Genomic DNA, 12,430 nt, shown 5'->3' with positions numbered 1-12,430 from the left:
CTGTTTCAGCTGCATGCATTACCACGACAGCTCCTGCACAGGCTTCTGGCCAGGTAGAAATATGGAGGTGGTGACCGGTATCAAACTACACTCACATTTACCTGGTCGGCTGTATAGTTCATCACCTGAACTTGATAAACATAGAGTCTCATCCAATTGTCTTCCGATATTAAACATATCAACACGAGTCAATAAAGGTTTTATCATGAAGTGTTGATCATGTGTGATATCAAAAGACAATCGATATTAAACATATCAACACGAGTCAATAAAGGTTTTATCATGAGGTGTTGATCATGTGTGATATCAAAAGACAATCGATATTAAACATATCAACACGAGTCAATAAAGGTTTTATCATGAAGTGTTGATCATGTGTGATATCAAAAGACAATCGATATTAAACATATCAACACGAGTCAATAAAGGTTTTATCATGAAGTGTTGATCATGTGTGATATCAAAAGACAATCGATATTAAACATATCAACACGAGTCAATAAAGGTTTTATCATGAAGTGTTGATCATGTGTGATATCAAAAGACAATCGATATTAAACATATCAACACGAGTCAATAAAGGTTTTATCATGAAGTGTTGATCATGTGTGATATCAAAAGACAACCGGTGAGATTCTTTATATCATCCAACATCTGATTCTTCAAACGTATTTAGCTTGTGAACAACAGCACCAAGCAGTGGACAGCTTACTAGTTACAGTGGCAGGGAGATGGGTGATGTCATAGGATTGTGATGTCATGCTGACTGATGATTACACAATGGCCTGCAAAAAGAGAGAGAGAGAGAGAGTGAGAGAGAGAGAGTGAGAGAGAGAGAAAGAGAGTTGGAGAAAGAGAGAGAAAGAGAGCAAGTGAGAAAGTGTAGGAGAGAATGAGTGAGAGAGAGAGTGAGAGTGAGTAGGGGTTAACACCAATTTGAGCAGCATCTCAGTAAAATCAAGGCATGTCAGGTTACTATGGGAGGACAGCCTGAAGTGATGAAGGTCTTAGACACACTTGGGTGAAACCCACAAGCTACGGTATGGTGCTGACAAGCCTGGAAACATAATCTGGACAAACCTCGGATTCATACCCACGATCATAGGTTCCTGCCATGCTTAAGGGAAGCAACTCTGCTCAGCAACACAGCCATCCGTGCCCTCCACATCCCTATGGAGAACCAGACCTTCCTTGTGTCATCAAAAAGTCTTAAACAACAATTCTTGGAGAAAGGGCTTCAGCTTCAAGTATATGATACATCTCCCTGCTTGCACATATCAACACAACTCATCCCATATCCTGGGGGACATCTCACTTCCTGAAATCATACCCTTAACCTGTCATGTCATATCCACAAGTTTCAGGAACAAAACTGACGCATACCTAGATGGACTTGCATCTCCCACGATGTGTATTTCTCACATCAAAAAACTTAAAAATGTTAGAATAAGATCCTAAATAGATTTTCCTTTATTCTGCTATTCTGCTGACTGCGGAAGAAGAGGTAGACGGTGAGCATATGTTTCGCTGTCCATATCAAACAATGGATAATTAGCTGACAGCCCTTCACAGGCCTTAAAGGCGGACTAGGCTTGGCCAACTGGCAGCTCCAGCCAATTTGATTCATAACTATATGTTGACGTATATTAGTCTAACAGTTAATGATCACTCACAAAATGCAGAGGCAATGTTTCTGTTAAACACACTGAACGAATTACACAGCCTGTGAACTGAAAATGGCCTCAAGATCGTGAGGACAGTGTTTCCTTAAGGCAACACATGATCTAGGCCGTTATGAACCTAATTTGGACAGATCAAACATGAATATCCCTAAACTAAGGCACATGAACAGAGAATTGTTTGAATAGCCGACAAAAAACTGACAGGATAATAAATTGTCTGTCCCCGGTCCATGTTATCTAAGCAGCCACTTAAGTTCAACACTAAAATCTATTCAGAGAACTTCACTTATTTCCCAGCACGACTACAATTCCTACTTCATAGAATTAAAGAGACAGTGTGCGCTGCATTGCATTTCTCATGGGTGTGTCTACATCCCAGGTGTGCAACACGAAGCAAGGGTATGCATTCATCCCCATAACATATTTACTGAGCTGAAGGTATGACTAAATTTGAAGCTATTATTTTGTGCAAATAATTTCACCATATAAAGTATCATTTCTGACACCAAGATAACTTTCAAAATTCCCGAATCATAAATGAAACTTAAATCATCAATGAAAGTGAAAAGTCGACCATGCCATGTCAACCATCTACATGATTTTGTGAGTCCAATTATAAGTAATGAAGCACCCCGTGTAGAGCCTCAATGACACTGACAAATCCACCAGTACTGTAACCTTATCTTTCCCCTTCAATGGCTCCATAAATAATGTGACATAATACCCCTGTGTAGACCCTCAAATCAAGCACTACTATTACCTTATAATTCCCCATGATAAACTACATGACACGAGTTTCCAGGTACACAAGCAATTTTGCCGAGTCATGTGGCTTTACTTTCCATGTAACCCCCCCCTGATTTAGATACCTGCCCTCGTGTGCAGTTCAAACTTTCAGGCCCTATCTGTGAAAAGCAAACAATGTGTGTTTCTGACATAGTATTTGACTATACCAACAGCATGTTTTGTACCATGTCTGCTCTGCAGGCAACCATTTATTCATTTAGGCGTGCACTTACATCAGCAAGCTATCTAGTACAAGGATATTATGTGTTCACAAGCTCACAGCAATTACTTGGTGGAATGAAATACGATGACTACTGACTGAGTGGCCTTGTTGCTGCAGGTTTTTTATCTGAATGTTTGGGCCATATCATATTTAAACCTAACTTCTACATGCCTGTCAAACATCTGCCTACAGATATCATATTTATAACTAACTTCTACATGCCTGTCAAACATCTGCCTACACATATCATATTTATACCTAAATTCTACATGCCTGGCAAACATCTGCCTACACTTATCATATTTATACCTAACTTCTACATGCCTGTCAAACATCTGCCTGCACATATCATATTTATACCTAACTTCTACATGCCTGTCAAACATCTGCCTACATATATCATATTTATACCTAACTTCTACATGCCTGTCAAACATCTGCCTACACATATCATATTTATACCTAAATTCTACATGCCTGTCAAACATCTGCCTACATATATCATATTTATACCTAACTTCTACTTGTCTGTCAAACATCTGCCTACACATATCATATTTATACCTAAATTCTACATGCCTGTCAAACATCTGCCTACATATATCATATTTATACCTAACTTCTACATGCCTAGCAAACTTCTGCCTACATATATATATCATACTTATATGCCAGCACCACACCCATGCTCATCAGGTTCACCAAGTTGGTGAATGTCCATGACGTACATCAGGCTCTCCTACCACGTTAAATTCACAGGCTATCATAGAACTGAAGTCATGTTGCAAGGGGCGCTTAAACAAACTCATGCACTCACTCTATGAAAGTTTAATGGTAAATCTCAAATTACCATCAAGACCAGAAAAGTGTGAATATACAAAACACCTCCATATATATTCCTAATCACCTGTGTCCCGTGTAACATTTCAAGCCAAAAGGGATGCCAATTAGATCAAACATTCCTTCTGTTTAGCTTTATAAACACATCATAATTTGTGAAAGCTTACAGGTTTTCATAATCCCCCAACACAGCCCATATGTTTCAACAAGTCCTGAATCTGTGCTGACACTGAAGCAATCCTCAACATAATGGCCTTGACTTCCCCAATTCCCCGGGGCCATTCAGCTCGGAAAAGAACCACATCGACAGGTCGTGTTCCTGCCTTTACCACTAACATGCATATCTCCCTTAATCCAGATTACTACAAATCCACAGAACACTACCTCCAACCCGTGCATACAATATCTCCCGTAACCCAGATTACCTCTACTCCACGGGAGAGTGCTTATACCTGCAGCAGGCTGGAACTAACAAGAACTATCTTGTAGACTTGTGTTGTTTCTTAAAACGCTGCCTTAATTAGCGGGGGACAAGGTTGGGCAAAGCTCTGACAAGTTTGATTCCAGCTGTCCCAAAACACCATCCTAGTTTTTTTCTCAAGTCAGTGTCATGACATACAAGGAGGGCTGAAGGTTCGGAGCCTAACAACAACAGATGTAACAGTTGGCATGTATTTAGTACAATACTTTCCAAGCTTACCGACTTCATTTGAGCCACATAAACAAACCAGGCAGCATACGTCTACAGATAACAAAGTGACCTGGTATTCTTTCTGGATGAAAAGATGGACAAAATTGGCCATTGCACTATCATCAGTTATCTGCAACAGCCATCGAAAGGATGATGCTCTTTCCTCTACCACAGGCACAGTCGGGGAGCCTAGTGGTTAAAGCGTTCGCTCGTCACACCGAAGACCCGGGTTCAATTCCCAACATGGGTACAATGTGTGAAGCCCATTTCTCAAGCCCCTGCTGTGATATTGCTATAATACTTCTAAAAGCAGTGTAAACCATTCTCACTCACTCACTCACTCCTTTACCACAGAGGTGGACAGTGGAGTCCAAGAGGGGAAGAGAAAGCCTCGAAGATCATCCATGATCAGGAGGATCTTCAACTGCCCCCAGAATACAAAAGTTGATATATTATATAACATGATTACAGAGGATCGATGACTCATCATGTCACATGGCCAACACAGTGGGCATCTCTCAGGACAGAGGTGAGAACAGTCTGAGGAATGAACCTGGCACGACAAAGGCTTCAGCACACTTGGTTCCAAGGCTTCTGACTCCTGGTCAGACACATTCCACGTTCATCATCTCTCGTGAGAATTTATCTTGTTTAGAAACAGACTCATCTTACATTGTTCAGCGATTTGTAACCAAGGATGAGTCTTGGGTTCACTACTATCAGCAAGACACTAAACAACAGTCAAAGTGGCAGCATCTAACATCTTTGACGTAGAAGGCCAAGTCTGTATCATCAGCTGGCAAGGCCATGGTTTTCAGGAAATCCAAAGGAATCATACTGGTGGACAACCTCCTTAAATTTCAGACCATTAATGAGAAATATTATGCTAATCAGCTCAGGCAACCACTTGAGAATGTCATGGCTAAATGTCATGGTTACATACTATAGGTGTGGTGTTACACAAGGACAATGCACCTGTGCACAAGTCTGTTGTCACCACTGGAACTCATTGAACATACTCGACAAGGTACCTCGCAAGGTACTGGTATGTAAATTATGAAATAAATAACCTAGCACATATTACAGATGTCGTGATACAGGTTTCACAACGATACCATACATATCTTGATGCAGAGGCCACAATACAATATGTATCTTGATAATGCATAGTCAACATTTTGTGCGGAAAACCCAGTCATCATTGGTTATTTGACTGAGAATAGAGTCCATAGACTCGCTCATAAAAGTAAAGAAGGACAACTGACAACTAACCCATACCCATCAACATGACACTGAGTCAGTCAGCTATTCTGTATGAGAAATATGATAACAAACAAACAAGCTTACATACAGTGTTATTACTTGCCCGTGAAGAGATCAACCATTTAACAAACATACAGACATACAGCTGTATTACACATTGTGTAATACCAAAACGCGTGCTTATGTACTCTTGGAACAAGTTTCAACAAATATTGAAAGCTCTCAACATCCCTTGGCCTATTCAATGACATTGTGTGCGGAGATGATAGATCACTGAGAGGAGCTTATGCACACTCTATAACCCCTAGTGTGACGTCACATGACATTGTTTCGCCGATGGATCTTGCAAAAAAATTCCACAAATTACGTCATCGGGTATTGTGACATGATTGTAAACTTTGTGGTGCAAGGCCCCGTTCCACAAGGCGATCGTACCGTAGAGCAACGACAGTCATAAGTGTATGTTAAAGTATGTAAGTTGCGATAACCTTAGCGCTATGATAGCTTTGTGGAACAGACACCTGAATTCTAAAGGTGGTCTGTTCAACATGGACCACAAATATATCGTCTATGGTTTCAACTTTTTTGACGTGTTAGTAATATTATTCTGTTAAACTCAATTGGATTATGCCGTGTATCGTGTAGGTGACAGCCTATTCAAACTTAACAGTATAATTCTAAAAACGTTATGAATGGCAAGTAATAAATAAAATACTAAACTCGCTCCCAGGTAAAACCAATTTTATGAACCTCGTGAATAGTTCACTCGTTTCATAAAATTGGTATTACACGGGAGCTCGATTAGTAATCTATATTTATGAAAGGCAGCAAGGAAAAGCTGGTCAGTCAGTTATAAGGGAATTAAACAAATAGTTGGTACTTGCTTATTGATATCGACGCGAGATCAACATGGACAATCAATATGGGGTGAAATGTGAATCGATGCCAAATTAAATGTATCAGGTATTGTATCGTGCAAAGTTTGCCACCAGTGTACAGGTGGATATACGACATCACACAGTTCACATTTTTCACATTTATGCCACCTATCGAGTAATATTATGTGGTCACATGACCTGATCCTAGATGTCTGATAGTCTGAAAACTAATAACGAAATACGGTTATAACAAACTAAATCTAGTGCTCCCTTTTAGCTTGTCATATACCATAGTTTACTGTGGAAACAAATATTTTCTATCAAACATAGCATTGACTTTTTTCTCTTTTGCAAAATTTAAGGCAAATCCCTGAAACAAATCCTCAATTGGTATGACCTTCACCTTGAGACCTTGGCCTGGCTTAACATTGTAGTATGACCTTCACCACAAGGCCTTGGTCTGGCCTAACATTGTAGTATGACCTTAACCATAAGGCCTTGGTCTGGCCTAACATGTAGTATGACCTTCACCTTGAGACCTTGGCCTGGCTTAACATTGTAGTATGACCTTCACCACAAGGCCTTGGCCTGGCCTAACATTGTAGTATGACCTTAACCATAAGGCCTTGGTCTGGCCTAACATTGTAGTATGACCTTCACCACAAGGCCTTGGTCTGGCCTAACATGTAGTATGACCTTCACCACAAGGCCTTGGTCTGGCCTAACATGTAGTATGACCTTCACCACAAGGCCTTGGTCTGGCCTAACATGTAGTATGACCTTCACCACAAGGCCTTGGTCTGGCCTAATATGTAGTATGACCTTCACCACAAGGCCTTGGTCTGGCCTAACATTGTAGTATGACCTTCACCCTGAGGCCTTGGTCTGGCCTAACATTGTAGTATGACCTTCACCACAAGGCCTTGGTCTGGCCTAACATGTAGTATGACCTTCACCACAAGGCCTTGGTCTGGCCTAACATGTAGTATGACCTTCACCACAAGGCCTTGGTCTGGCCTAACATTGTAGTATGACCTTCACCACAAGGCCACATTCTTTCTTCCATGTATAGGCTGACTCTGCATAAATCTCCAGGCTAATCCAAGGATTGGTTACAAAACTGTAATCCTGATATTTTGATTACGCTACTACACCCCTAACAACTCCTTATGACTGTAATGTATGTTGCCTAATTAGACAAAATACAGGTCTAACAGACTCCCATTGGTCTATATATGGTTGTGAGTGCTTAGGAAGGTTTCCAGCATTAAGATTGACCACTGAACCACAACAACAAACATTCAAAGTATGCGTGATACAGTAAGTGTATTATATATTGGGATTTCCTTGTTTGAATTAAAACTTTATGACTGAAAGAAGAAAAATCTTAAATGGACTGTCCGAACATTTTGACAGTATTTCTTATAAGAACAGAAATATCACCAAAATATTCCGCATGTGCTTCAATCTTATTCCAACATCCATACACTTTTGCATCCAATGGGACTCAAGGTTGTTATTATTTGCGTCAATTCCTACTTTTAAGTGTATAGGACACAATATTGTCGACCCATTACAACACTGTACCTGCACAAGTTTAGCAAGTAAAAAAGAAATACTTGTCAAGGGACAGAAAACATGGTGGGTTTTTCATTTTTTATAATATGTGTTATATATTTACCTTTAATCAAAGAAGTTCTTAAGAAACTGTATGACTCACATGAATTTGATATAATATAACATAGTGAAGTCAATGCAGGTCCTTCCTATCAAACATTTATCATCATGACAGGCTCCGGGGATCGCAACCCACAAACAGGAAATAACAAACAGGATCTGAATCATGTCCATCGAGCACAAGCCTTGGAATGAATATCTTAAAGCTTCATTTAAAACAGAAACAAAAAGTTTTGAGTTTATCCTGCTTATGAACTCTGGTATATAATGTTGAGCTGTGTTGGGTATCACCAAGCAAGTGGTTATTACCGAACAATTTGTATTTCCGTAAAAAAAAATCACATCACATCAAAACAGCTTGTTCAAAAACTTGTACAGAAACCTCTTCAGTGTTTTACATTCATTTGTCAAGTGTACCCTCGTGTACACACAGTGTAGGAAGTGTACCCTCGTGACACATCCATACTTCCTCTCTGAACTCAGGAACTCTTCCCTCTGGAGCATCTCCCATCTTCGGACATTCCAGAACCGACCAAGTGTCGCTTCCTTTTTAAGCTCACTTTGTTCAAGGTCAAACATCAACCGTGTCTCATATCTGACATATAAAAGCATGAAAACACTCCACCGTAGCACACCATAATAATGTTCTACTTGATGAATCCAGGATCGAAGAGGGAGAAACTGAAGAGGAAGTTGTTGACTGCAGCGTAATGCTTTTTGACTGCCACTTGTCATCTTATAACAACTGGTACAAGGCGCCGACAAACGCTGGTCCTGGAGACAAATGCTGCTCAGTGTGAAAGAGGACCCATGTTAGAAGTGGTCCAGAACTGGTTAGTGGAAAATATGAATTGTCTATCTCCTTACTTTGTTCACCTTATACAGAATGAAAAGACAGAACAGGGTGAAATATTTTGCGATAAAAAAGGTGTAAAATCTTTTACTGATGCTATGTCATGGCAGACATTTCTGTGGGATCAGTTCCATTTCTGAAGCAATGGTTCTGAACTGGTTTAGTGGTAGAGCATCCGCCCGGAGAGCGGAAGGTCCAGGGTTTGATCCCTGGCTGCATCATACCAAAAGATGTTCAAAGATGGTACTTGTTGTTACCCTGCCTGACGCTCTGCAATAAGGAGCTAAAACAGGGACCGGTCAGCCTGGAGGATCATGTCAAAGGAAAAGGTACCTTATTAGGGGTAAGGTAATGACACAAAGTTCATAATCAGGGGAAATGGCAAAGTCGAACCCTTCACCAGTGGATCATAAATACCAAGGAACCTAACTCTGCAGGGTACAGGCCTGGTTCAGGCAGCAGATAGAGGGATACACATGAATCATGGGATTTGGAATAATGTTTCCACTATATCAGTAAGAGTCCACAAAAATGGACAGCGTGGGATGTTGCATAGCCACTGGTATGTCTGGACCAGACTATTATACAGACACCAGCAGCAATTTTACATCTGCATCACGCCATTTGGAAATAGTCAGCGCCAGGCAATCCAGTGGTTGACAGCATGAACAACAGACATACTGTCATTAATGATATGGGGTCCTTCACAACCCAAGGAAGCTTAAAACACTCTTCTTGACAAAAACGCGACATACTGTTCGGCACAGTGATTCTCAGGATAATGGATGGAAGTCTGATAGTGTTACACAGGAATTTTCACGTATTGTCGTTTTTAATGCTTGTTTGGGTCCAAAGTGTCCTAAACCCATGCCCATATTACATCGCTGATTATCGGACATGCCATATGAGAGCTTCCCTGCAAACTATTACATTCAGGTATGGTAATCGACACATCTACTTCCAAGTTGTGCGACAGCCTCCGTGGTCTAGTGGATTGTGAGTCTGCTCATAGAGCTAAAGGTTGGTGGTTGATCTCCAGATGCGTCATAACAAAAGACATTAAAAGATGGTACTTGTCATCCTGCCTGGCATTCAGCATTCACACACACGTGCATGCAAGTCGCCATTAAAGTGCAATAATCTTGTATGCGATGTTAAACCCCATTTCACCTCACCTTATCTCCAAGCTTTGCAACAAAGCTCCTTACAGTGTTGTCCCTCGTTCTTTGAGGTCTAATGTAAAGGGTAATGATGGTGACATGCAATGCGAGGAGCATGTTGACAAATGTGCCTGTCACAAGTGCATGTTATGTTTACAAGAGGTTCGTTTGGTTTGGAAGCCATGCACCCAAATACTGCATGTCGGTGCTAATTCTTGCACCCACAGAGAGGCAGAAGCAATGCCACACTCATGACTGAACATTGAATGACCCAACATCAGCAACAGTGCATGTGGGTGTTTAGTGGGGGTGGGGGGATGGGGGGGGTGAACAAAGGGAGTCAAATATTAATAGGGCAGGTGATTATGGAGGCTGACAAGACAAATATACAAAACTGTTATAAAAGATAAAAAAGAAGTATAATAAAATTGTATCACTTTATAAAATGGCAGGGTCCAGTCAAAAGCATTCCCAAAATAAATCTTATCATACCAGTAATATTGAATGCTATAGTTGACCTCAGATCATTTTGGACTGTCTGACTGGTTCTTGTGTTAATCTGATCACTAAGACACAGTCTGCATCTTGAGCAACTGGTCCGAAGCCCGTGTCTAGTAAAATCGTCTAGTAGGAGAAGCTAATAACAGTCTATATATAAATAATAAAATCTACTCAAAAAGATGGCAAGAGAAACATTGGGGCGAGTGGACTGACAAGTCCTGGTACAGACTGTGATAAGTTACAAGTTACAAGGTACTGTATCGTGATGTCTGACAACAAGCAGGTGTTCACGTCAACCTGTTCCCTAACTACATCTTTCAGTCAACAATTCCTTCTTCCACATACCAACACTTGGCCTACTGCTTCTCGGATGCAGAAATGATCAGCTGACTCCCACCACTTATACTCTTTTGGAGACATATAACCATGGAAACAAACAAATAAAGTCTTTGAATGGCATTCAGAAGTGATACACATGCATTTAAGGAAGAGAATTTCTTTGATGTCACTTTCTACCTTTTCTTATTTTATTACTTCTGTTGCTCTTACAGGAACATATAATGGTTCTCTGCTTCAAAGCATTTATTCACCTGATGAAGGAGTAAGCATCTACACCGAAACGTTGTGTTCCTCATTATAAAGAAGTTGACATCCAGAAATTCTCTTCCTTAAAAAAATAAATCAATAGATTTGTCCGTACGTCAAGATGAGTATGGTAAGACAGAATTGCTTTCCCAGTGAAAGTCAGACAATATGGTTCCATTAAAATGTTGCTTGAATGCTTTGGGTTTATCAAAAACTGATTGCATCATTTACAGTACTTGTCTTATAAGTTGACAAGCAATGAAATAATCATCTCTGCTTCTGACCACAAACTGCAACAAGTTATATCTACCACGAGAACATAATCTCCTTCTCATCATCTGAGCTAAATTGAGAAGAAACAGTGTCACATTGATTGTAGCTGGTTTCAGTTCATTCTCTTACAAAAAGTTTCCGTGTAAAATTATCCCATCCCCTGCTGGCGTCATCTGCTTCACTCGAGGTCATGACCCCAACCAGACCTCCACCCACACCATAACATTGTGTAACCGGGTCAGTTAGTCGCTGTCAACAGGTAGATGATAAGTGGCTTGTTTTAGTTCGACCTATTAACTGCGCTCACTGACCATGAAATCGCACCAAAGATCGCTAATGAACCTTCGAGGGATTTGTAATACACTAGCTATTCTTGTCAGTCATACTTGACAGCACATGGTAGGCCTATTGCGCTCATCCACTCGGGATGTAAACAACACGATCGTGCAGCCAATATTAGGCATACGGTCCCTTGATTTAAACATATTTCACAGCAATATCATGTCCAAGGTTATGCGCCACCATGACACAGTGTCTCTGCGTCGCGAAGTAGGTGATCTAGATTGATAACGCCGGCAGAGTCGCGAACAGTATGAAGAAAACAGCTAGCAACAAGCGAACTCTCCGCAGCTCAAGTTGATAAGTCGAGTCAGGCAAAGTCCACCTACCTTCGCCAGTCGAACTTTCGCTCATGATGTCGAAGCCACGGTGGATCTGGACTTTGGTCAGTTGACACTGGGGAATCCCGGGTTTTCTACCGTCACGTTTCAAAGTACAATTGTGTAATGTAGCGAGCCTCCACCACCAGCCATGGTGGGAGTTCTATCTGCCATACTAGCGGTCACGTGACCAGTCATATGACTGCCACACGGAAGCTTCGATCAGCTGTTAGCTGGCCTGTGGGTTATTTGTGGTCGTGATTCAGAACTGCATGACAGACAAACGGTGCATGGCATGAACCAAAGACGTATATACGTCTTTGCATGAACGAATTAAGTGCGATATGTTGCCCAACATA

The 12,430-nt window shown here is 40.9% G+C and overlaps 1 protein-coding gene across 1 annotated transcript in view; it reads right to left on the bottom strand.

Moving 5' to 3' along the window:
- The window catches only part of LOC124152221 (hepatocyte nuclear factor 4-gamma-like), an 83,225-nt gene extending 70,963 nt beyond the window's left edge, over positions 1-12,262 (bottom strand). The window contains exon 1 of the mRNA XM_046525075.2: positions 12,081-12,262. Coding sequence (XP_046381031.1) covers positions 12,081-12,105 — 25 coding nt within the window. The 5' untranslated portion in view covers positions 12,106-12,262. The remainder of the gene's footprint in view (positions 1-12,080) is intronic.
- Positions 12,263-12,430: the final 168 nt, after the last annotated feature.

This window comes from Haliotis rufescens, unplaced genomic scaffold (assembly GCF_023055435.1).
Source record: "Haliotis rufescens isolate VD_foot unplaced genomic scaffold, xgHalRufe1.0.p SCAF_30, whole genome shotgun sequence".
NCBI classification, from domain to species: domain Eukaryota; kingdom Metazoa; phylum Mollusca; class Gastropoda; order Lepetellida; family Haliotidae; genus Haliotis; species Haliotis rufescens.
This window is presented reverse-complemented; position numbering and strand designations above follow the sequence as displayed.